Source organism: Papio anubis, chromosome 12 (assembly GCF_008728515.1).
Source record: "Papio anubis isolate 15944 chromosome 12, Panubis1.0, whole genome shotgun sequence".
NCBI lineage: Eukaryota > Metazoa > Chordata > Mammalia > Primates > Cercopithecidae > Papio > Papio anubis.
The window spans coordinates 22,947,128-22,974,454 of NC_044987.1; the positions used below are offsets into that span (position 1 = coordinate 22,947,128).

Consider the following 27,327-nt stretch of genomic DNA (forward strand, 5'->3'; position numbering starts at 1 on the left):
CCAGCCCCGCCCCCATCCCGCCCCTCCGAGAACCGCCAAGTTGGTACCAGCCCCTGCCGGCAGCCTTCGGTTTCCTAGGTAGGTGTTGGGATCCACCACGCGCGTGGGGGCCGTCGGAAGCCCACTCCTGTGGTGATCAGGTTTTGGGACCAGTCCAAACCTTGGAGTAGATAGGGAAGAGTCAAAACATACACTTTGGGTTGTGTCCTGTTGGAGTCAGTGGGGGAGTACTTTAGCTTCTTATATCCTCAGTGGGCCTGCCACATCCTCTCCCCTCCCCCGCCAAAAATAGCTAAATAAACTGTAAATTCCTCAGCCCCATCGCCCCAATCCCCCCTTCCAAATCAGATTGCCAGGGACAGCACCTGCTACGTGGAAGTTCTGAGAACGTTGCGTTGGAGAATTCATGGCTGAAAGCCTAGCCCTTGGGAGCTAGAGACCTGAACTGGGCAGATATATGCCCATGTGTATAGTTTCTGTGATTTTAAAATTCTGAATCCTTTAAATCTTAGGAAACAATCTGGATTTTAAGTGTAACTGCATTTACTAATCACTCCCACTAAAAGTTGCATAGACTGCAACAGTTGTAAATGATGACTTAAAAGAAGGGATATATCTTAATGAATGGACAGAGCCCCTTCACAGAAAAAAAAGTATGAAAAATTTTGTTAATGTATTCTTATAAAAGTATTAACAAGTGTGTGTGTGTGAATAGCTTTCCCGGGAGATTTTTGTCATGGCAGGAACAACTTAACCACTTCATTGATAGAAAAGTTAAGATTACTGTGGCAGGAACTGAGATGGACATCATAAAGCCAATTTAGCAAAGGAAATGGACACATGACAATAACCACAATTTATGTCTTTATGGCACTTTATTGTTCCAAAATATTAGTAACAATATAGTCTCAAGAAGTTAATAATCACATGTTCATATAATAACATACATCAATCAGCTAAGAAAAAAATCATATTCCCCATTATATCTAAAATTTTCGTTAAGAGCCTGAAGGAATATTGAAAAAAAAAACCCCACATACATACACATTACATACACTGTATTCTTAGTAGCTAAAATGTTGATTTTTAAATTTTGGCTGAGCAATTAATAGGCAATGGATGAAATCAGCATTTTCCAACACCCCTCTTCCCCACACACATTGATGATGCACAGGCAGCTCATTTGGGTGAATTCCCAAATCTTTTTACCTGGCCGTGTGGTTAGTGATTGGTACTATCAGCAATCAGCTAACTACACTGCCTGGTAACTAGACTCATAGAAAAAAATTGCAGTCTCAAGTTGGTACCCCCACACGTTGTGACAGGCAATTCATTGGTTGAGTTGAAGATCAACTGAATTGCTGGCTTGGTGAATATTTTACTAGACAATGGCAAACAGACACAGTGAATCATATACAGTATTAACCGTTACATGGGTGGAGGGGCTTCACCTCCAGGGATTTTGCTTTCCTGGTATGAGACTGTTTCATCTTCTGTGACTCCTAGAGAGAGAGAGCTAACAGTTTAACTGTATCTGGAGAAACCGCGGGTTTTCTCGCACTTGTAGCGGGCGCTCGCGAAGCATGCCAGCGCGGGACCCACGCCGACGCCGCGCTTCTCAGGCACCTTCTCTCGAAGGCTGTGGGCAGCCAGAGCCGGCGTCCTCTTCCCGGCCGGGCGGCGGATGATGCTGTGCCTTGTTTTGATGGCAGTGGAGTTAGTGATTGTAACCACCACAGTACAATCAGCTAATGACACTGCCTACAAACCGAGCACTGGGCGTCCGCGGCTGCAGCTCCCGGACGGTCCGCAGCGCCGACGCGGGGTCGCGGGGTCGGGGCCCGCCTAGGACCCCATTTCACCAGGGGACGCCCGACCATGGGTGGGCGCGAGCGGCCTCCGAGGACACCCCGAGCCCAGCGGGATCCCCGCCGGCCTCGCCGCGCACAGCACGAGTAGTTGGGCCAGCGGGCGGCGCTGCAGGGGAGGACCCGCGCCCTCCCGGGCCGCGCCCCGACCCCGGTGACCCTCGGGAGTGCCGGGCCTCCCCTTCCCGCAGCCTCTCGCTCCTCTCAGGACCCTCCCGCTCAGGTTCGCCTCGCTTTTCCTTTCCCCTTCGCCTCCTCGGCCCGGGCTCCCACTTCCCTCACGCCAGGCTTCAGTTCCCAGCCCCAAACCCTAGAGCTGGCTCTCTCGACCCCGTGCGCCCCGCAGCTCTGAGCGGCCGAGCGACTGTGGCGGGGGCGACCAACCGTCCTTGGAACCCCGCGGGCCGAGGGGCGGGGCGGGCGCGAGACCGGGCGGGGTGGGGGTGGGGGGGGGGGGACAGGTGGGGGGGGGGTGGGGGAAGAGAGGAGGCTGAGCGAAGGGGCTGTGGGCGGTCCCTGAAGGGCCTCCAGGGAGACGCCTAGAAGATGGAGGCCCAGATTCTTGAGACATTTCTCTTTCTGATCTAGCAGGAGGGACAAAGAGCTCCACTCCCTCATTCCCCAAGAAGCCCCCAAGCCTACCCAGTTTCCGTGCCCATTCTGCCCTGGGAAAGCGGCTTCCCAGGTACCTCAAATTATAGGTTTGAATTTTCCAAATGGAGGTGGGCTTGGGTAGCCTCTGACATGTGGGAGGATGCCTTTGAGAGTCTCATCTGCACCTTTGTGCTCTGTTGGAGACTTGGCCTTATAGTCTTAGAGGGCCATGCGGTGATGCGAAGGCTGAGCCTTCTAGTCAAATAGTGAGCCAGGCAGCTTGTTAGTTACATCAAATCGTGGTCCTCTTGAGATCAAGGCCATACCATTCAAGACAGTATATATATATAATAAGTTACTAAACTAGGGACTGATAGAAATAGAAGGGAGGCCGTTAATGAGAGCTGTAATAGGTCAAAGAAGGTTCCCAGAGGAGATGAGACTTGAGTAGATCCTTGATGCAAGAGTACATTTGGATATTCAGGTTTAGGGCTGTGGATGCCAGAAAATATCTTGTTACAGTTGGGCAAAAGGGACAGTTACAGAGGACTTCTGGGAGATCTCTGCTAATAACTTTCCTTTAGTTACTCCTTCCCCTCTTTGCCTTTAATGAATGAATCAGGAGAGGATAAGGAATGTTCTCTTTATCCTCACCTTGTGAAATTCAGCTGGAAGCAGCTTCCCCTAGAAATATGGTCTTCATGCATCCAGTATAGAGCACTCATTGCTGACACAAAAGACTTAGTTCTAAATTAGTTTCTGTAAAAGAAAACTTCCCATCTATAGATTGATTCCCTAAAACCAGCAAATGGTCTCATAGATGCCACTAGTAACATTAACAGGGGCAGGTCATCTGGATCATTCAATACAAACACCAAAATTACACTATTAAAACAACTAAAGAACTGCCCAAGGATGTTTGAGTAAGTTATAGCATTTTCTTTGCATATGAAAGACAGCACTTTTTTTTTCCCCAAATGCATACTTTGTTCCGTACACCCCGAAGTGAAGGGAAAGAAACCAAAATATAAAATATATATCATAAAATGTTAATTGTAAAAATTAACTTGTAGAATTAAATTGTGAAAGACAAGCCATCTACAATAACTGTATTTTGTATTCATCTTATCTTTGGGAGGGGCACAGTGTTTTAGCACACATTACATAAATGACTTACATTCACTTAAATATACATACGTGAAACTAGGAGCAAAATAGTCTTCATTCCATTAACAATATGCAGACTTACAGAAATCTTGGTTAGGAGATAGTTATAAAAACGATTATCTTCTACCAAATTGTTAGTCACTTTTACCCAATACTATATTGAACACTTCTTCCCAACTGATGTTTTACGATTATTAGTTGCATCTTAAATATCTTACCTGAGCTGGATTGCTGCCATCCAAGGCAATGGTTGTGTTAGATGCCTTGAAAAGTAGGTTTCTACAGACTTTTCTCCAAAAGTAATAAAAAATAAAATTCATATGTAAAAGTCATCAAGATGCATTGCCTACTGAAATAACTTTTTAAAATGAGTTTATTTTCTATGTAGTACAACTAAAAATTTAAATAACGACAAAAAATGTGTGTGGCCTAGTTCTGTTGAAAAAAAAAAGAATGCTTGTTCTTAGGGTTGCTGTTGATTTGGCCTGCAGTTACTAGAGAAACTCCAAGGATCTCATTCCCTCTATGGTTCATGTCTAGGCATGCCTGGAGACCAGGGAGACCCATGATTTAATCTAAGTAAGAATGCTTGTGGTGTTTTAAATGCCCACACAGAAGATTGCATTTGTTTTAGACTGTACCAGGAAGGCACCTTTCAGGGGAATTGTTTACTGTTTTAATTTCTGGGCTTTTGGTGATTAGGGAGATGGAAAAGGAGCCGTCAGGAGAGACAAGGTTGATGATTAAGAGGAAACCAAGAAGAGTATAGAAAACAAATACCTTCTGCTTTAGCTTTGGCACATTTATATTGACTTAATTTACCACTTCTAGATACAAGACTAGATTGATGGGAATTGGCAATCAGAAAAGGTGGAGATGGGCCAGGCGTGGTGGCTCACACCTGTAATCCCAACACTTTGGGAGGCCAAGGCGAGCGGATCATGAAGTCAAGAGGTAGAGACCATCCTGGCCAACATAGTGAAACCCTGTCTCTACTAAAGATACAAAAATTAGCTGGGCGTGGTGGTGTGCGCCTGTGGTTCCAGCTACTTGGGAGGCTGAGGTGGGAGAATCGCTTGAACGTGGGAAGCAGAGGTTGCAGTGAGCCGAGATTGTGCCACTACACTCCAGCTTGGGTGACAGAGCAAGACTCCGTCTCAAAAAAAAAAAAAAAAAAGAAAAATAGACACAATGGAGACAACATATCCCTCCCTTCAATATATACAAACTCACCATCTCCCACAGCTTTTGAAGGATGTTATTGGAAGAGGAAGAAATGAAGAATTAGACTAATTAGAAATTACTGGATTTTAGCAGTTTCTTTTTAAACCTGTTTTTTTTTTTTTGGAACGGAGTTTTGCTCTTATTGCCCAGGCTGGAGTGCAGTGGCATGGTCTTGGCTCACTGCAACCTCCGCCTCCTGGGTTCAAGCGATTCTTCTGCCTCATACTCCTGAGTAGCTGGTATTATAGGCAGCCACTACCATGCCTGGCTAATTTTTTGTAATTTTTGTAGAGATGGGGTTTCACTGTGTTGGCCAGGCTGGTCTCGAACTCCTGACCTCAGGTGATCCACCCCCCCCCGCCAGAACTTGGCCTCTCACAGTGCTAGGATTACGGGAGTGAGCCACTGCACCCGGCCTAAACCTGTTTTTATATTACTTGTAGGAAATATAAAACCATATCTTGGTTTATAGACCAATAAATGTCAGATTATTAACCTTCATGATAGTATACCTAGAAACTAGTTTATATGTTGAAGCAAGACTAAACTGAAGTCAATTCAGTGCCTTTGAAGAACTAAACTCATTGATTCTATTTATGGGAGGAGATTTTCTTTTGAGCTAAAATGAACTGCCAGCAGTTTTTATAATTCCATATTTCTAGTTCCATTTTATTGTACTCTCATTAGTAAGAGTGCACCAGATTCTTAATTAGCTTCTTGCTTATATTTATTGATTAATCAATACTGTTGCTTTCAGTATAAAATGTTAATTTATCTTTCAGGTAAATCATAAGCAGTCTAACAAAATAGTCTTTATAGTTAAAGTTGCCGAAGCTCTTAGTTATGGCTTCAGTAGGAGCAGTTTGCATATTTTCCATCTTTAGAGAACAATCTCTAGGGATTTATGTGGTCTACTTGGTAAGATGGACAATGTGTGTATATATAGATAATTAATATGTTAATTATATTAGTATGTAATATGAATATATCTTAATATTAATATAACTTATAGTAATAGATTAAGAACACATGTTTGTGTTACATATTCTATTTATATTATATATAATTATTTAGTATGAAGATGGTTATATGAAAAAGTGCTTCAGGAATCCTGATGACTAATACAAACTTCATTATTGCCAACATTTAGGAAAAAGTAAAAGGAAAATTATCAAAGGTTAGGACACAGAGAAGTCTCTATGGAAAAGATGAGATTGAATTGAGCCTAGAAGCAAAAATACTAGAGATGAAGAGGGAATGTTTTGGTAGCAGGAGCGATTTGTGAAGGAAAAACACAAGCAAATTTATGGAGATTGTAATGTATGAGGCCAATTGGAAAAGCAATGAGTGTGTTCCCATTGGGGAAACAAGATTAAAGAGGACTTTAACATTTAAAGTCCTCCATGATCCTACTTACCTGCCTACTCATACATTTCTATGAAGTTCACAAAAAAAAAAAAAAAAAAAAAAAAAAAAAAGCCCAGGGAGTTTCAGTTTCATTATTCGGCTCAAGGAGCCCCAGATGCATAAAATGTGTTGTTTTACAAGGATTCATAAAGTAGCATAGATTAGAAGAGGGACAGACAGAGGAGACTGAAAGACCATTTACGAGGTTAGTAAATTTCAGTATGAGGTGATGTAGAAAATACGGGATGAAGAGAGAAACTTTGTGAAGGAAACTTTGCATAACTTGGTTGGTAACTGGTTCAAGTGAACAAACAGAATAAGATTAACTTCCAGACTTCGATGACAAGTAGAGGTGTTGAGGGGGAAATCTAGTCAGAGGATAATTGTGATTTTAGGTGTAGGCATGTTTAGTTTTAGGTCATGGAAGAATATTGTGGTGGAGTTAGATATGTGGAGTTAGAACTCTGGCAGGAGACCAGAACTGAAAAGAGACTGAAGCTCTTTTATCCTCTTGATAGTTGAAGTCACGAGGAGTTCTCCAAGAAAGGTCTGCTGGCTGATTCTTCGTTGACCTACCAGTCCCTGCTATCAAGGACGCCAGAGTAAGTGATGACAGCAATATATTAATCTCGAATAGAGAATAGAATGAGGAAAACAGAAGGCTCAGGATCAAATCTGAGAGGACCCCTCTCCTCTTCAGGGGCTGACAGGAAGAAGTAAATCTTGGGAAGGGTTAGCCCACAGGAAGCGGAAGAGAGGACTCTCACAAAAACCAAGCTGTTTTAAAATTCATACACTTAGGAATTCAAGAGAATCTGCTGCATTGGCACCACCACATTGCCAAGGTTTGGTCAGTAAAGAATTAGCCATAGGCAGCAGATGATTGGATTGGCTCTACCAGATTTTTTTTGTCCAGGGCTTTATTCATTGAGTTAATGAAGGATCAATGATCTTCTCTAGGTTAGAACAAAAGAGATGAACTTTCCTGGCCTTGTCCCAGTACTGATTGGCCTCTGTCATCTCTCTTAAAAACAAAAACCAAAAAAACCCAAAAACAAACAAACAAACAAAAAAACCAACCAACCAACAAACAAAAACCCTCACACAGATTTTCAGGTTTATAAAAGTAATTTTAAGGTTTCAGTAAGCTAGTTAGTGGTCTGAATGCACAGTTGAAGAAAGTTAATATACTTTCTCCTTCTTAAGAGCTCTAGGGTGTATTCTGTAACTCTATTAAGCCACAAGGAGAAAATGGACTGATTATCCTGCTAATTAATTGATTTACAAGAATGAAAATACTTTATGCCATCCTCTTAGACATCACTCTGTGTCTACTTATTCTTGTTTTTATTTCTACTGTCCTTATTTGGCACTTAAGCCTTTTTTTTTTTTTTTTTTTTAAGTGGGAAACTTATATTTAGTTGAAAAATTTACATAATCCTCATTTGTTATCATTATTTCCTCTATATTCATAGAATATATCTCAAGGATTTTATCATGCTTACATGTAGTAAAGTTCACATTGTCCTTCCTGCTCTTAGCTCCTTTACAGTTTGTTGAAATATCAAGCTCAAATTCTACTTCCTAGGTAAAATCTTCCCTAGTACCTTTAGTTCTTCCTGATCCTTTCTCTTCTGTAATACCTTTGGCACTTAATATAGTCACTCTAAAATTAGTATGTTCCATTAGTAAGAGAGTATTATTCTCCTATATTCTAATTGCATTTTGAATTCAGCATTTTACTATAATGGTATAGAGTGCTGATACATATACACGTTTATTATATTAGTATAGAGTGTTGTACATAGGAACATTTTCTTACACTCTGAATTATTTTTAGTAAGTTATCTTGGTTTCTTTTTTTTAAGGGGCACATATTCTTGTTTGGTACATGGGTATTACATGCATAATATTGGATATTGGGCTTCTGCTGTACTCATCACCCCAATATTAGGCATTATATCCAGTAGGTAATTTTTCAACCGTCCCCTTTGGACTCCCCAGAGTCTATTTTCTCTATCTTCATTTCTACATGTACCATTTGTTTAGCTCCCACTTACAAGTGAGAATATGTAATATTTTATTTTCTGCTTCTGGGTTAGTTCACTTGGGGTAATGGCCTCCAGCTCCATCCATGTGGCTGCAAAGGACATGATTTCATTCTTTTTTTATGATTATGTAGTATTCCATGCTGTATATATACACTATATTTTCTTTATCCAATCGACAGTTGGTAGACATTTAGGTGGGTTCCATGACTTTGCTCTAATTGTAAATGGTGCTGCAATAAATACACAAGTACAGGTATCTTTTTAATATAATGATTTCTTTTCCTTTGGGTAGATACCCAGTAGTGGGATCGCTGGGTCCAATGATAGTTCTATTTTCAGTTCTTTGAGGTATCTCTATACTGTTTTCCATAGAGGTTGAATTAATTTACATTCCCACCAACAGTGTGTGAGTATTCCCTTTTCTCTGCATACACATCAACATCTGTTGCTTTTTGACTTTTTAATAAAAGCCATTCTGACTGGAGTGAGATGGTATCTCAATGTGGTTTTAATTTGCATTTCTCTGATGATTAGTGATGTTGAGCATTTTTTCATATGTTTGTTAGCTGTTTGTATTTCTTCTTTTGAGAAATACCTGTTCATGTTCTTTGCCCCGTTTTCAATTGGTTTGTTTTTTGTTTGTTGAGTTGTTTGAATTTCCTGTAGATTCTGAATACTAATTCTTTGTTGGAGGTATAATTTGTAAATATTTTCTTCCATTCTGTGGGTTGTGTTTTTATCCTATTGATTATTTGTTTTGCTGTGCAGAAACTTTTGGTTTATGTCCTATTGCCCTATCTTCATTTTTACTGCATTTGTGTTTGGAATCTTCATGAATTATTTGTCTAAGCCAATGTCCATAAGGGTTTTTCCTAGGTTTTCTTTTAGGATTTTTATAGTTTTGGTTTTTATAGTTTTACATTTAGGTCTTTAATCCATCTACAGTTAATTTTGTATACGTTAAGAGATGGGGATTTAGTTTCAGTCTTCTGCATATGGCTAGCCAGTTTTTCCAGCATCATTTATTGAATAGGATGTCTATTTCCCATTGTTTATTTTTGTTGACTTTAATTGAAGATCAATTGGTTGTATATATGTAGCTTTGTTTCTAAGTTAGAGAACCCCATACTGTACCATTAATCTCTGGGTCTATTTTTGTACCAGCACCATGCTATTTTAGTTACTATAGCCTTGTAGTATAATTTGAAGTCAGGCAATATAATGCCTTTGACTTTGTTCTTGTCGCTCGGGAGTTCCTTGGCTATTTGGGCTTTTTTTGGTTGTTCCATATGAACCTTAGGATTGTTTTTCCTAATTCTTTGAAAAATAAGATTGGTAATTTGATAGGGATTGCATTGAATCTGTAGATTGCTTGGGTAATATTGTTATTTTAACCATATTAATTCTTCCAGTTCATGAGCATGGAATGTTTTTCCATTTATTTGTATCATCTGCAATTTCTTTCATCAGTGTTTTGTAGTTCTCCTTGTAGAGATCTTTCACCTCCTTGGTTAAATGTATTCCGAGGTATTTTGCTCTTTTTTGTGGCTATCCTAAGTGGGACTGGATTCTTAATTTGGTTCTCAGCTTCAATGTTACTGTTTGTAGAAATGCTGCTGGTTTTTGTACATTGATTTTGTATCCTGAGACTTTGCTGAAGTTGTTAATCAGGTCAAGGAGTCTTCTAGAGGAGTCTTTAGGGTTTTCTAGGTATACAATCATATTGTCAGTGAACAGAGATAATTTGACTTCTACTTTTCCAATTCAGATGCCTTTTATTTTTTTCTCTTGCCTGATAGCTCTGGCCAGGACTTCCAGTACTATGTTGAATAGGAGTTATCTTGTGTCTAACTTGAAACGTTATATATATGCATGTATTTTTTGTGGTCTTTCAAACAATGCCACTTACATTGTGAATGCTCAATAATCTAAATAGAAAATAAAAATTAGGAAGAAGCTTGTGGCAGATAAAACACTTGCATAGTATTATAGGTAAAGGAATTTTACTTTGATCAGGCTACACTAAAATTAATTTCTTTTGAGTTCAAATCAACATTGTATGGCTGTAGAATTTTATTAGATAATGTTTTGGGAAATGCAGTTTTGTTTCAGCAATTAATGTAACTTCCTTTTATGTGGCTTGACCATAGTGGAACTGAGTTTATGTGTGGGTTACAGAATCAGTTCATTGTTTTATAAAATAGTGCTACTTGCTTGCTGTTGTTAAAAAAATACTTTCTGTCAGAAGTAGACTTTTGCTAAAACATCTATACCTTTCCCCTCTTTGGCAATAACATGTATTTGTGAATGGATGGGTGAGCCTAGGGATATAACTTGTAGTTTAAGGAGGGAAGTTAAAGAAATGAAATGGGGTTATGATAAGACTGGTTATTACATCACAAGTTCAGCAAATTTAATATTCAATTCAGATGATATTTTAAAACTTCTTTGTCTATTTTTAAACTTTTATAAGCATAAATATTTTCATTTTATAAGTGAAGTTTAGCTAAAACCAAGAAGACAAATGTAGAACCAGATTTTCGAGTTTTGCCTTCATCAATGAACTTTGGGGCTTCACTATTCCTTAGCCATCAAGTTGAATTTCCTCATTTTAAAATGAAGAATGCAATTCTAGAAACTATTACTTGTACAAGGTCATGTCAGTCATACTCATATTTTATACCATTTGATTCTCTGTTACAGGCATAATAGGAAGTAAAATATGTCTATGCTGCTTCATCGCCTTTCTGTTCTCCAAATGGCCAGAACCTCTTATTTCTTGTTTTCTGTGGTTCTTCACCCAGACATAATCCCCTCACCCAAACAGAACACCATCCTGTTGCTCTACTATGGATAGCTCATTGGACATTTTCAAAAAGAAATCCTTGAGGCCGGGCGCGGTGGCTCAAGCCTGTAATCCCAGCACTTTGGGAGGCCGAGACGGGCGGATCACAAGGTCAGGAGATCGAGACCAACCTGGCTAACACGGTGAAACCCTGTCTCTACTAAAAAAATACAAAAAATTAGCCGGGCGTGGTGGCGGGCACCTGTAGTCCCAGTCACTTAGGAGGCTGAGGCAGGAGAATGGCGTAAACCCGGGAGGCAGAGGTTGCAGTGAGCTGAGATCCGGCCATTGCACTCCAGCCCGGGTGACAGAGCAAGACTCCGTCTCAAAAAAAAAAAAAAAAAAGAAATCCTTGAAAGACAAGGTTTTAAGCAAGGGAATACATGTCTTATAATGAGAATTTTAGACATGACAGAAGGATAGTGGGAGAGTTGTCAAATTTCAGCAGTAATTTTCTCTTCTACTTAGCTCTGGGATTGGCTTAGGCCAGACCAGGTTGGTTTTTCTGCTAAATTCTAACATCTTGTCAGTGGACATTACTACTTGGGTATTTAATTGCCATTGAAAGCTCAGTATACTTCAATCTGAATGAATCACCATTTGTTTTATACTGACTCTTCCACTGAACTTCATTCTTTCAATGATAACATTAATCTCTTGGTTACTAGTGTTTGAAACTTGGAGTAAATTTTGAGTATTTCATTTCCCAAACTTTACATCCAAGTCATCACTTGTGTATATATTTGACTTCCCTCTCTAGATAATAAGCCTCTTGAAAGGAAAGTTGAATTTTGATTTTACCCCCAGCCCCACTAATAGTGTCTGTGAAGTAGGTGGTCAGTAAATAGTCACTGAGTGTTAATTAAAACAGAAGGTGTAGTTGTCATCAATGTAAAGGAGGTGATTTAAATAATGTGTTTCAAGTCATAAACAAGTAACCGGAGGAAATCTTCCGTGATGTTTACTTTTTATTTGATTGTTCTTTCCTGAAATCTAAGTACATTGTTATTCTACCGTTCTATTCGTAACTTGCAAGGCCTGCCTGGGCCTGTTGCAGAAAATAATGCTAGGAGAGGGTTCAAAACCACATTCATGTACTTCACCAACTCAAAGTGCAAGGGAACGGTTTGTCAATGGGAAGATGAAGTCATGAAAGAATTATAAAAACACCTGGCACCATTCTATTATTGTAAATGCAAACTAGCCCTTTGAAAAGAAAAAAATTTTGTGTTAATGCATCTGTTGCCTTTAGTTCAGAAGCAAAATTTCAGCAGCACACAAGGAGTTACCCTAATTTTCAGCTTTGTCCCTTCTAACATAAATTTTAAAAAATAATCTTTGCAAAATTTACCCCAGCAAATGGCTAGAAAATATGAGAATAAATGATGCAAATTTGTCCTAATAATCTGTTAAACTTAAGGCATTATTAAGCAATCAAAAGTGTAAAATAAGTTTAAAATTTCTTCACAGCTAAGGCAGTATCTATCTTAATGATTTCCACTTTTGCTGCACATTAGAATCACTTGGGGAACTTTAAAAAGTCCTGATGTGTAGGTTGCACTCTATACCAATTAAGTCAGAATGTCTTGACCCGGCGTAGCGGTTCACACCTGTGAATCCTAGCACTTTGAGAGGCCAAGGCAGGAGGGTTCCTTGAGCCCAGGAGTTCAAGACCAGCCTGGGCAACATAAGGAGACCCCATCTCTATCGAAAAAAAAATGTCTGGGTAAGGGATAGGAGGCAGACGTCAGTATTTTTAAAAGATCTTCAGGTGATTCCAAGGTGCAACAGTTTGGGTACCCCCGCCACCGAGGAAGAGGAATGAGAACTATGTCATGGACAGTTGAAACCAACAAGAGACTATGGAGTTGGAAGATTATTAAGGTCCTACTTTCATGTTTGTTTATTTTAATATGTTCTGGGTACACAGATATTTAAATATGTACTGAATTGAATTAAATTAATCTTAATTAAATCTTAAATCATATTCTTAGATATCAAGATGATCAGCCATCCATTTCACAGTCCTTTTAAACAAGTTTTAAAAATTGATATATAATAGTTGTATGTATTTTGGGGGTACATGTAATATTTTAATACTTGTATATAATGTATAATGATCAAATAAGGTAATTGGGATATCCATTACCTCAAACATTTATCTTTTCTTTGTGTTGAGAACATTACAAATCTTCTAGCTATTTTGAAATATACAATTGTTAACTATAATTTGTCTACTGTACTAGAATACTAGAACTAATTTCTTCTATTTTTGTATCCTTAACCAACTTTGATAATCCTCATACTTACATTTCTTATACCTCTCAAGCATCAAAGACATTACAATAACCAGCATACTACCTAATATATGTATTTCATCTCAGTTCATCACTAGTGAAAGGTTTTTTAATTTTTTTGAGACAGGGTCTTTGCTCTGTTGCCCAGGCTGGAGTGCAGTGACACAATCATAGCTCATAGCTTACGGCAGCCTCAAACTCCTGGGCTCAAGTGATCTTCCCACCTCAGCCTTCGAGTAGCTACGGCTACAGACACATGCCACACCAAGCTGACTTTTAAAATTTTTGTAGAGACAGGGGTCTTACTGAGTTGCCCAGGCCGACCTCAAACCCCTGACCTCAAGTGATCCTTTCGCCTGGGCCCAAAGTGTTTGCATTACAGGCATGAGGCTCTCTGCCCAGCTCAAGAACAAGCGCTCTAATGTTATCTATTACAATCTTAACTACAATCTTATGAGATCGCTATTGTATCTCCCATTTCACAGGCAGAAAATTAAGTTGCCCAAGGTTACACAGATGGTGAGTCCTAAAGTTGCAATTCACACCCAAATCTATCCGATCTTAATGCCCATATTTTAAAACTTTGTATTGTGCAGGAATGGAAAGATATGACAAAATGATAGCATTAGTGAAAAAGAGTACTTGCAAGTTCAATATGAGTCCGTGGTGTGATGTCACTGCCAACAAGGTAAAAGCCACCTGAGGTTGTGTTCTGGAATACAGTATTCAGAGGGAGGGAAGCAACAGCCCCGTGCTAGTCTTTAGGGGTGGAGCACACCTGGAGCATTGTGTGCAAGTCTGAGCCCCACGCTGGAAAAAAGGGGATTACTCACACACCTCACACTCACTGTGATGTGAGTACCCAGCATGGTGAGTGAGTCTATAGGAAAAACTGTCAAAAAGCTGAGACTATTTAGGCTCCACAAAGAGAAGGCTGAGGGAGGCTGAGTAGCTAGTATTTGAAATGTCATCATGTGGTGGAACATTAGACACGATTGGTGTAGTTCCAGAAGGAAAAACTAGGCTGCACATACAGGAAAATTGGAAGTAGATTCGCCTCCACACAGAAAGGAAGGTCTGGCTGTTATTTGGAGCTTTTTAGAAATGAAATGGACTTCCTTGTGAGACAGTGAATTCCTTTTCGCTAATGAAGAAACTGAATGATCACTAATCCTGAGCGTTAAAGACTTAATGTATGTCAGGTGTGATGCTTCTCAACGCTTAGTGGGTATTAGAATCACCTGGGGGAACTTGCTAAATACTGATTGCCAGGCCTTACCTTGAGAAGCGTTGCTTCCGCAGATCTGAAATAAGGTGGGAGAATGTGAATTTTTAAATTTAATTTTAATTTTTTTTTTGAGACGGAGTCTTGCTCTGTCACCCAGTCTAGTGCAGTGGTGTGATCTTGGCTTACTGCATCCTCCGCCTCCCGGGTTCAAGCAATTATCCTGCCTCAGCCTCCTGAGTAGATGGGACTACAGGTACATGCCACCACGCCTGGATAATTTTTGTATTTTTAGTAGAGACGGGGTTTCACCATGTTGGCCAGGCTGATCTCTAACTCCTGACTTCAGGTGATCCACCTTCCTCGGCCTTCCAAAGTGCTGGGATTATAGGCATGAGCCACAGTACCCGGCCAAGAATCTGAATTTTTAACAAGAAACACAGTGAGTCCAGATCACATGGTCACTGACCCCCACCCTCTGAGAACTGGTGAGGTTAGATAAACTCAGATCTCTTCTACTTATCCTACAAATAAACCCTTTAGTAAAAAAAAGTGTCGTCAACATAACAGCTGCTCAAAGTTGTCTTAACAAGTTTTGTAAGAAATCTAAGGCAAAATTCCTTAATATGTTGACAGCTAAGTTAGAGATGACATCATTGGAATGTGCGATATTAGGATACAGAAGAACGCTTGATTCTCTGTGTTATAAAAGATAAGATTATAATAGCAAAATAGAAAATATAGATCCAGTTTGAAAACACTTCAAATGGAGAACCCACTCCACTTATGCCAAGGAGCAATTGGATGGAGACCAGATTGGCATATGAAAAAGCTATATGATTATCTCAATAGGCAGCACCTGTGTAAGGTGAAGCACCCATCAGCCTTTAGGGCCCAGGCTTATATAAACTTCAGCCTCAAACTCACGAACAGGTGTGGGTGAGAGTTGGAAACATAAGGGATGGTGCAGTTGGTCTTTTAACTCTTATCCACTTTTCTTGGGGGCTAAAGGGCTTTTGTTGGCAAGTATAATGTGTTTGATTATTCTTAAAGCATGCAACTTGTGAGGCACATTTTGGAATTACTCTCTCCTGAAATATTTTGCTCTTTGTTAATATATCTTTAAAACGTGATGCTTGAGGTAATTACTATCCCATACCAGGATCTTTTTTAAGTTGCACAGTGATGTTTCAGTTATTACTTAAATACTTTAAAATTTTAAAGACTTTTTTTCCTTTGAAAACCTTTAAAACTGGGCTATTTGAGGAACTGCTGTTCTTGGCTGTTATGTTAATTGATAGTGTTCATGTACTTACCTAGTTTACTAAGGACTTCTTTCTAGCAAATTATCTCAGTTTTAAATTTAAGGTATGTAAAATTTCCAAATGGCAATTAAGTATTGATATTAAGTTAAACATTTCTTTCTATTTCTTCTTCCTTTTAATGATTCAGACCTCCTTATCTATTTTTCTTGAATCATGAGAGATGAAATTGCAACAACAGTTTTCTTTGTCACAAGATTGGTGAAAAAACATGATAAACTAAGTAAACAGCAAATAGAAGACTTTGCAGAAAAGCTGATGACGATCTTGTTTGAAACATACAGAAGTCACTGGCACTCTGATTGCCCTTCTAAAGGGCAAGCCTTCAGGTGAGAGCTAGTATGTGGGATGGCAAAGGGAAGCAATCACCAAACAACAGCCAGCTCCTAGGAAAATGGAGTGATCTTGTTTTCAGCATTTAAGTAACGAAAGTTTTATGGGTTCATTTGTTTGAACGTGGAATTGAAAGGAGGAGACATAGTAGATGACACTTTGGCTGGAAACAACAGAGCAAAGCCCCTTACGTGAGGTAGATTAAACAATTTTTAATTTGTGTTTGCCATGAAAGATAAGCTGTGAATAGCCCGTAAACTAATTTTGTGACTTACTGATGCAACATACATTCTGAGCCACTGTATCAAAAGTTGATGTCTGACTTGTAAGAGTGGAGAGTGGAGGAGGCTGAGGGGAAGGTGGGGGTGAGATGGGAGCTATGTGTATTGGAACGGTATGTGCATAATGTGATTCTTCTGCTAAAGTGCCTGTCATCATGTCTTCATCTCCCTTCATTTTTTTAAAAGGTGCATCAGGATAAACAACAATCAGAATAAAGATCCCATTCTAGAAAGGGCATGTGTGGAGAGTAATGTGGATTTTTCTCACCTGGGACTTCCGAAGGAGATGACCATATGGGTAGATCCCTTTGAAGTGTGCTGTAGGTGAGTAATCTCATAGTTTGTGTGCTGTGTGATACCTGGAAACCTTAGGTTAGACAACTTTACATAAGTTCATGAAAGATGATGCACCAAAGCCTTGAGTTAGCAGCAGGGACACTTCTTGGTTAAGATTTTAGATGCAAACTTCTGTTAGACAATGAAGACTTCTATTCAAAGTGGGTGAGGTGGAAAGCACAATGATTTTGCAAAATATTTGAAATGTGGCTTTAATCACTGCACCTTATTACAAACTATAGATTGGTAACAGTATCTATTACAAACTGTAGGTTGATAACAGATAAGTATTATAGGCAATATCAGAAAGGAAGTAGAGTTATCTATCATGGGACAATTCAGTTCATTAACTGAATCAAAAGAAACTAGTCTTTGTTTTTTTCTGAACAATTAACCAAAATAACTCTTAGAGAATGTCCTCATTTATAACAGTGTAGTAGGTGAAGGTCATAATGTCCTTCAATTTTTTAAGGCAATCTCTTTTAAAATAAGTTAGCATATTGTCTCCCGGAAAGATTAGAGACAAAACTTGTAGGAAGTTGAATCCCTAATTAGTACTTAAATTTCTTTTCCTACTTAGGTATGGTGAGAAAAACCATCCATTTACAGTTGCTTCTTTTAAAGGCAGATGGGAGGAATGGGAACTATATCAGCAAATCAGTCATGCAGTTAGTAGAGCCTCATCAGACGATTCCTCTGGCCCTTCCTGCGATGAAGAAAGTTGTAGCAAGGAACCTCGTGTCATTCCTAAAGTCAGCAATCCAAAGAGTGTTTATCAGGTCAAGTGTGTTCCAGTTCTTTTCTATACGTTTTTCTATCTGATTCTAAACACAATGCACTCATTATGAAAACAAAGAAGCAAAAAAACATGGAAAGAACAAAACTGTAGATTTTTAAAAGCCAGAATCTTAATATTTTGGCAAAACTTTTTCTGTCTTCTTCACTGCACAATGTATTCCCTACTCTTGGCTGAGCTTTTAGGATCTACATATCTACATAATCTTTTATTGTCCTATTTCTTCATACAGTATTTGAAGACACACAGGTTTCCTTCCACTTAAATTCCTACAGAATCAAAGATTAAGATTAGTGAGCTTTGTTTTTTTTTTTTTTTTTTTTTGGTCAATTGAAAATACCATGGCATTTATACAAAATTTGGATTTAGGAAAGGTCAAAGGCCTATACATTGTGTCACTAGAGCAGTTTTTCTCAACTAATTTTTTCTTCTTTTTAAACCATAACGCATTGAAAGATATGCATATTTACTTTTAAAAAGTTTCCTGAAACAGTGTTTATCTTTACTAGGAGCAATGCTCCCAGTACTTCCAATTAAATTCATTTGATTTCAAGCATCTAAATTGATTTCATGACCCACAATTTGAAAAACACTGAACTAGAGAGAATTTGTTAACACTTTATGTATATATTTGTTTGTATGTTCTCTTAATCACCTATGTATTAAATGTTAAAGCAATTGGAATTTTAATATTCATTTGCCTCCCTTGTAACTGATTATTGGCAGAATTCTAGACTGTTTCCACATGGTTGTAGTATTTTTTGAAAAGCTGATAACTCGTATGGTGATGCCTGAATTTTAGGTTGTTTCTTGAGGTTTGATTCTCAAGCACAGAACTACTGGGTCACCGAGTATGAACATTTTACTGGTTTTTAATATGCAGCCGAAACACCATATAGAAAGTTGTATTTATTTGTAGTGTCACTAGCTGTATGTAAAAGTGCCTGCTCTGCCTTTTTTTTCTGGTATTGGCTATTCTCATTTAAAAAAACAGATAATTTGATTAACATGATATGCATATGTAATACAGTATTTGTGAAATTAAACATTAAAAAATTCCATGTGCCCAAATGTTTTAGCACCTACTCTCTTACAAATTTTCTCTTATTCACCCATTCATTATTTGAAGTTCTAATATATTATTATAGGTTCTTTATATGCCGGAATGATTTTAACCCCTTGTCGTATTTCTGGCAAATGTTTTGTCCCTAGTTTTTTAAACTATGTGTGTCATTGATAGTTTCTTGGAAACAGTGACTTTAAAATGATGTATGACAAAGCTATTTTTTTCCTCAGTGTTATAACCAGACTATGTATTCAAAGTCCTGCTGTATGTCATTTAGCTTAAAATTAGTTTCCAAGAACCTATCGAGGTTGTTGAGTGAGGATTTATGGTATTTGCCTTAATTCTATTTTTATTTTTAGAAAGGTCTTCTTTCATTTGGGGATCAGACCTGTAATCAGCTCTATCCTTTTACAGCAATGTCTTTTCAAAGTGTGATCTGTAAAACATCTGTATCAGTCATCTAAGGTGTTTAAAATGAAGATTTCTAGGCTGTGGCCCCAGAGATTATGAACATGCAGTTTTGGATTAGGCTGGCAGGCGTGAGGTAGGGATGGGAGAGGGACAACTCAAGAATAAACATAAACTTGAATAAGCGTATTAAAAAGTTTTTAGTTGAGTTAGTTAACTTTTTAAAAAGGTACAGTATAAAGTGACTTATGTTCCTGCCAAGTGCTAGAAAATTTTTCAAAGATGGTTATGCACTTTTGATTCTATTTATTTGTGCTCCCTATGCTTTTGAAGTGCTTGACTTTTGAATTATGAGTTCATATTTAGTCCTTACAGCTAGCTTATTAGAGATCTTTATGCTTTTTTTTTCCAGGTTGAAAACTTGAAACAGCCCTTTCAATCTTGGTTCCAAATCCCCCGCAAAAAGAATGTGGTGGATGGCCGTGTTGGCCTCCTGGGAAACACTTACCATGGCTCGCAGAAGCACCCTAAGTGTTACAGACCTTCTATGCACCGGGTGGACAGGTACCACTGGGTCAACATACACCAATGACGCAGCGACTGGGCACATGGTGGGCGAGAGCTCAGAGGAGCGCCTTTATTCTAAAATAAAAATGAATTTAAGGTTGAGAGGCCCTGAAACAAAAAATGACCATATTAGGGACGAGGGTACACAATGGTAAATCCTCTCATACAGATCATGACTGTTCTTAGCTGTACTTTTAATTCTTATTTAATTTTACATGAAGTTTTATGTAACATTAGTGAATGTACCCAGTAAGGTAACAGAATGAAGATATTGACCTGTAATAAGACTCAATGAATTATGAAAAGTAATGGTTTAAATAAACGTACAGTGTTTTTAATGCTTCTTAGTTCAGTTCGTTGCAAGAAACAAACTTTTAAAAGTTTATTTTTTGTAAAGAAGGGGTCTCCCTATGTTGCCCAGGCTGGTCGCAAACTCCTGAGCTCAAGCAATCCTCCTGTCTCAGCCTCCCAAAGTGTTGGGATTACAGGCGTGAGCCACCGTGCCTGGCCACCATTCATTCTTACTCCCCTCACCCTCTACCACTTGCTAGAGGGAAAGTTGATGACTCTGCAGTCCGTGTCTCTACAAATTTGATAGCAGTGAGAATTGTTTTGGCTGCTACTTTTCGATGTTTATGGTATAAGGAAATGCCCGTTAGGCTACTGCTGGTGAATTTTATCTTTGCTAGATTTTATAGATTTTAAAATTAGGGAGGGAGATTCTACAATCCAGCTTCACTCTATTAGCCAAAAATAGTTTGACTCTTCTAAATTCTGTGTCTCTAGTTGTTAGAAAATTCCCAAAACCTTGTTGACTGGACCCATTCCTGCTCATGCTGTTTGTTCCCAGCTGGGTCCTTGCCGTTGTCTGGCAGTTCCTGTTAATCTCCACTTAAGACGTTTTGTAGCTGTGTCTTCTCTATCTCTTTTTACTCCATCCTCCTGTGCTCTCAGCAGGGGACTTGTTCTTTTTGTTTTCTCCTACTTCAAAATTTTATCCCCCCCTTCTCCTCTCTCATCTCCATTTTAAGACTTTGCTCTTCTCCAGTCGCTTGTATCTTCTCCCTACATCTTGGTTTTCTTGCTGAATTTCTGCTGTTAGGTGGTTCTGGATCCAGGAAGCTGGTAGCACTGGATCAGTCACAGCTTGGTTCTCTTGTGAGTAGACTTGTGCTTTGGGCCAGTGGCTCTGAGTGGATACAAAAAGTTATGACCTTGAGTCCCAACTAGGGCAGGACATGCCAGCAGTCAAGCTAGTGCTGACGAAGAGGGGGCTTGATTCTAGCCTCATTACTTTGGGTGCAGCTCTTAGTAATCATTTTTCTTTTTTTTTTCTCTATAAATGGATGGTTCATTAGGGCACATAGCAGCATTATTTTGTGGGACAAACTCACTTACCCTTAATGGTATATGAGGTCAAGTTTCTCTGCTGAAAAATGAGTTTGTCCTCTCTTGAAGAGCTTTCTGCTATAGTATGGGAGTTGTTGTGAACCTCCCCAGATTTTTCTCAAGGTAACCACAACACTAGTTTACTGGCCCCTCAGCAAACCATCCACTGGAGGTGGTTGTGATGTTTGCCAGCCTCCATACGTGTGTGGGTGAATTCTGGTCTCCAGAAAATGGGGCAGAAATAAGACTACTAGCAATGGGTGTAATTATTAGGCTTTAGGATGCTAGCATGTATGTGAATGTACTTTAGTTTAATCCTTAACCATCAAGTTAGAATTTCTGGTAACATTTCATTTTCTCTGCCTCCCTACCTTCTACCCTTGTGCAGGCAATTGTTATTAGTTACCTGTCTGGTCTTGTTCCCCATCCTAAGGTAATCTTTACTCTTCAGTTTAAAATGTTTCAATCAGGAAAATACTCAAATTCTAGAATACGGTTTCTGGTCTTAATGACTTGAGTTCTTGCATGTCTTTTCAGCCTAACCTCGACTCTCCTTTTGGACTCTGTTTTTTATTTTCATGTTATTTTTTTGTTTCCTTTGAGACAGAGTCTCACTTTGTTGCCCAGGCTGGAGTTCAGTGGTGAGATCTCGGCTCACTGCAACCTCTGCCTCCCAGGTTCAAGTGATTCTCTTGCCTCAGCCTCCAGAGTAGCTGGGACTACAGGCGTGCGCCACTATGCCCGGGTAATTTTTGTATTTTTAGTAGAGACAGTGTTTCACCATGTTGGCCAGGTTGGTCTCAAACTCCTGGCCTCAAGCGATCCACCCACCTTGGCCTCCCAAAGTGCTGGGATTACCAGGGACTCTGGTATTTAGGTGTTCTTGATTGGGATACTTCTCACCTTGCCTCATTGTTCTCCCTTCACTCTTGATCACTTGAGATACCATCTCTTCCAGGAAGACTTCCTGATCCCCAAGTCCAGTTTGTCATCATATGTTAGGGGCTCCTTACAGCATTCTGTCTGCCCCTAGAAGAGCACTTAACTATTGTAATTGTTTCATAGGTATCAGTATCCTCCCAATAGAATGAGTTTTCAGAGTACGGATACCTCATATTCCCATTTAACGTTGGCATATAGCAGTGTTCAGATTTATAGACTGGATAACTTTATTGGTGATTAAACGCTTGCCTAATATATAATCTGATACACAGCATTAAATAATGCTTGTTGGTTGATCATTCTCTCAGCGGAGTAAGAAGTACTATGTTCTAGGCTGGGCATGGAGAACTAATTGCTGTAAAAATCTGAAGTTGTTTGGTCTTTACATGTACAATTTATTGGACTAAAAAAAGACAAATCAACCGTATATAATACTTGCTAGATATAAAGTGCAACATAATATTTGGATATGACAAGAATGAGTGATCTTTCAAGAACCTTTACACAGAGGGTTTTATTAATAAAGTTTCCCTTATAGTCTGCAAGGTTGGTTTAAAAAATTTTCCAGCCAGCAGAGGTGACACTGTACCCTTGAACCCTATGCTGCTGATGGACACTGCTAGTCAATCACAATGTTCTGATTTGGGTTCAGAGATTGCCTCATAATTCTTGTAGCATAGTACTTGAGATGACCATTATAATTAAGTGTTCCAAATTGGTACTCAAGAAGAAACCAATTCCACCATGTGCTAGGGTTTGGCTCAGAGGGAGCCATCTATGAACATTTGAGCCCTGTGTAATCCTTTATAGCCTCTCAGGAGGCTCTGAGCAAATGTGTAGGGGAAAAAATAGAATCAACTATATATTTTTACTGTGATTAAAAGTAGACAATATACTTGAAAAGCCCCTAAATACATTACTATCATATCTATTAGTATATTTGTATAATAACCAAATTAGATCTTCCTAATCTACATTTTGAAAATTTTCTATGATGAACATGTACCATTTTTCTTTTCTTTTCTTTCTTTTTTGAGATCAGGTCTCACCCTGTCACCTAGGTTGGAGAGCAGTGGTGCAATCTTAGCTCACTGCAGCCTTGACTCCCTGGCTTGAGTGATCCTCTTGCCTCAGCCTCCTGAGTAGCTGGGACTACAGGTGCCTGGCTAATTTTCAATTTTTAGTAGAGAACGAGGTCTCGCTATGTTGCCGAGGCTGGCCTTGAACTCCTGAGCTCAAGGGATCCTCCCGCTTCACCTTCCCAAAGTGCTGGGATTACAGGCATGAGCCACTGTTCCTGGCCTTCTCTTTTTTAAAAAAAATTTATCTTGAGGTAATTATAAATTCACATGCAGTTGTAAGAAGTAACGTAGATCCCATGCATTCTTTCACCTAGTTTTCCCCCTTGGTAACATTTTGCAAAACTTTAGTACAGTATCACAAGCAGATATTGACATTGCTACAGTCAAGATACAGAACACTTCCATCACCACAAGAATTCCTCTTGTTGCCCTTTTATAGTTGCACACACTTCCCTTCCCATCCCTTTCTTAACCCCTTGGCAACCACTAATCTTTCCCCTGTTCTTTTAATTTTATCATCTCAAGAATGTTATAAATTAATCATACTGTAGGTAACCTTTTCGGATTGGCTCTTTTCACTAAGCATAGTTCTTTGGAGATTCATCCAGGTTGCTGCATGTATTGGTAGTTTATTCCTTATTGTTGCTGAGTAGTATTCCATGGTATGGACAAACCACGGTTTAGCCATTTACCTGTCAAAGAACAACTGAATTGTTTCTGGATATTAGGAATAAAGCTGCTACAAACATTTGTGTAGACAATGTGTGAACATAGGCACGTATTCCAGAGAAATAAAAACACATGAGTGGAATTAATGGGTCATAGAGTAGTTGCATGCTTAGTTTTTAAAGAAACTGCCATTTTATGTTCCCATCAGCAGTGTATGACTGATTCAGCTTTTCCACATACTTATCAGTCTTTGGTATTGTTATAATTTTTTATTTCAGCCATTCTGATGGGTGTGTAGGATATCTTAGTATGGTTTTAATTTGCATGACCCTCATGGCTAGCGAAGTTGAACATCTTGTGCTCGTTTGGCATCTGAATATCCTCTTTGATGAAATATCTGTGTGTCTCCTGGCCATTTTCTAATTGAGTGCGTTGTTTATTTTTCCACTGAGTTTTGAGAGTATTTGATATATTCTGGACACTGGTCTTTTGTCAGATGTGTGGCTTGAAACTATTTTCTTCCAGTTTGTACGTTGCATTTAAAAATTTTCTTCATTTTTAATTACTATGGGTACATAATAGTTATATATATGGAGTACATGTGATGTTTTGATAGTGATGTTTTGGTACAGGCATATGATGTGTTATAAATCATGGTAATTGGGATATTCATTATCTCAAGCGTTGATCATTTCTTTGTGTTAGGAACATCCCAATTTCACTTTCAGTTATTTATTTTTTTTATTTTTGAGACAGAGTTTTGCTCTCATTGCCCAGGCTCACTGCAACCTCCAACTGCCAGTATCAAGCAATTCTCCTGCCTCAGCCTCCACAGTAGCATGCGCCCGCCACCATGCCCAGCTAATTTTGTTTTTTGGTATTTTTAGTAGAGATGGGATTTCACCATGTTGGCCAGGCTGGTCTCAAACTCCTGGTCTCACGTGATCCACCCACCTCGACCTCCCATGGTGCTGGGATTACAGGCATGAGCCACTGCGCCTGGACGATTTCAGTTATTTTTAAATGTACAGTAACTTATCGACCATGGTCATCCTATTGTATTACTAAGTACTAGATCTTAATTATTCTAACTGTATTTTTGTACCCATTAACAATCCCTGCTCACCCAGCCCCTCTCTGCTATCCTTCCCAGCTTCTGGTAACCAACCATTCTACTCTATTTCCATGGATTCAATTTTTTTTCACTCCCATGTATGAATGAGAACATATAATATTTGTCTTTCTGTGCCTGGCTTATTTCACTTAATATCCTCTAGTTCCACCCATGTTGTTGCAAATGACAGGATTTTATTCTTTTTTTATAAAGGATTTTATTCTTTTTTATGGTTGAATAATATTCCATTGTGTATATGTACCACATTTTCTTTATCTATTCATCTGTTGATGGATACTTAGGTTGATTCCATATGTTAGCTGTTGTCAATAGGGTTGCAATAAACATGGGAGTGCAGATATGTCTTTGATATACTGTTTTCCTTTCTTTTGGATATGTATCTAGTCGTGGGATTGCTGGATCATACGGTAGTTCTATTCGTGGTTTTTTGAGGCACTTCCATACTGTTCTCCATAGTGGCTGTGTGAGTTTGCATTCCCACCAACAGTGTATGAGGGTTCCCCTTTCTACACATCCTCACCAGCAACTGTTATTACTTGTCTTTTTGATGTAAGCCATTTTAATGGGGTGAGATGATATCTCATTGTAGTTTTGATTTGTGTTTCTCTGATTAGTGATGCTGAATTTATTTTTCATATACCTGTTGGCCATTTGTTTTTGTTTGTTTGTTTGTTTGTTTTTTGAGATGGCGTTTCACTCTTGTTGCCCAGGCTGGAGTGCAATGGTGTGATCTCAGCTCACCACAACCTCTGCCTTCTGGGTTCAAGTGATTCTCCTGCCTTAGTCTCCCAAGTAGCTGGAATTACAGGCATGCACCACCACGCCCGGCTAATTTTGTATTTTTAGTAGAGATGGGGTTTCTCCATGTTGGTCAAGCTGGTCTCAAACTCCCAACCTCAGGTGATCCACCCACTTCAGCCTCCCAAAGTGCTGGGATTACAGGCTTGAGCCACCGCACCTGGCCTTGTTTGTCTTCTTTTAAGAAATCTCTATTCAGTACCTTCTGAGCCAAATAAAAACAAAGAAAACAAAAGAAATGCCTATTTGGATTTTTTGTCCAAAAAAAATTGGATTTTTTTTTCCTATTGAGTTGTTTGAGCTTCTTATATATTCTGTTAGTTAATACCTGTCAGATGGGTAGTTTGTAAATAGGTTCTCCTGTTCTGTGAGTTGTCTCTTCACTTTGTTGATTATTTCCTTTGCTGTGCAAAGCTTTTTAGCCAGATATGATAATTAAAAAAAAAAGAATTTTGGGTTTACAGCTCTTTTCATTCAGCATTAGAAAAATATGTGCCACTTCTTCCTGGCCTCCTGGTTTCTGATGAGAAGCTTGCTGTCATTCCAGTTGTTTTTCCTCTGGTGGTAGAGTGTCATTTTTCTCTGGCTGCTTTCAAGATTTTTTCTTGCTTTTTGTTTTCAGAAATTTAATTATGATATGGGGGTGTGGATTTCTTTAGGTTTTCCTGTTTGGGATTCGTTCAGCTTTTTAAATCTGTAGGGTTATGTCTCTTTCCAAATTTGGAAAGTTTTCAGCCATTCTCTGAGTGTTATTTTTTCAGTCTGCCCCTTTCTTTTCTCTTTCTGAGTCTTTGATTACTTGAATGCTCCATCTTTTGCTATAGTACCATATGCCCCTGGTGCTCTGTTCATTCATTTCCTGTCTTTTTTCTCTTTCATTCAGATAAAATAATTTTGTTCTGTCTAAAAACATTGATGGTTTTTCCTCTATCCCTTCCATTTTACTGTTGAGCCTATCCACCAAGCTTTATATTTTAGTTTTTACATTTTTCATTTCTAAAACTTTCATTTAATTCTGTCTTCTATTTTTTTGCTGTGACTTTACCATTTGCTGCTGAGACTTATTTCATTTGTTTCAAGCATGTTCATAATCGCTTATTGAAGCACTTTTCTGATGCTTCTTTAAAATCTTTGTCATAATTCTAACATCTTTGTCATATTGGTGTTGTAATCTGTTGATTAGGTTTTCTCCCCACTCTTTGCTTATCTTTCTGGTTTTTAGTATGATGAGTGATTTTTGATCCAAATCTGGACACTTTTGATATTATGAGACTTGGGATTTTATTTAAACTTTGTTTCAACTGGTTTCCTTTGACCCTATTCCAGTGGGGGAGAGAAGGGAGTGATGCTTTGCTACCTCCTAGTGGGAGCAAAAGTCCGGGTTTCCCTCTTGGCCTCCATTAATACCCAAGAAAGGGTCTCTCATTACTGCTGGACTGGTATGGGAGTTCTAGCTCCTCATGTGGCTTCCACTAACACTGTGGCCAGGGTGGCCTCATTATCAATGGACAATAGCACAAGTCCT

The 27,327-nt window shown here is 38.9% G+C and overlaps 1 protein-coding gene across 6 annotated transcripts in view; it reads left to right on the forward strand.

Moving 5' to 3' along the window:
- The window catches only part of BTG4 (BTG anti-proliferation factor 4), a 112,468-nt gene extending 92,343 nt beyond the window's left edge, over window positions 1-20,125 (forward strand). For 2 of the 6 annotated variants that reach the window (XM_031652976.1, XM_031652975.1), the window contains 5 exons: window positions 6,779-6,862; window positions 16,131-16,329; window positions 16,801-16,938; window positions 17,531-17,729; window positions 19,633-20,125. In XM_031652976.1, coding sequence (XP_031508836.1) covers window positions 16,157-16,329; window positions 16,801-16,938; window positions 17,531-17,729; window positions 19,633-19,812 — 690 coding nt within the window. In that variant the 5' untranslated portion in view covers window positions 6,779-6,862; window positions 16,131-16,156 and the 3' untranslated portion in view covers window positions 19,813-20,125. Of the gene's footprint in view, window positions 1-9; window positions 79-2,341; window positions 2,554-6,778; window positions 6,863-16,130; window positions 16,330-16,800; window positions 16,939-17,530; window positions 17,730-19,632 lie in introns of those variants that run through there. The other 4 variants (XM_031652977.1, XM_031652978.1, XM_009187246.1 and 1 more) reach the window with 3 other exon arrangements.
- Window positions 20,126-27,327: the final 7,202 nt, after the last annotated feature.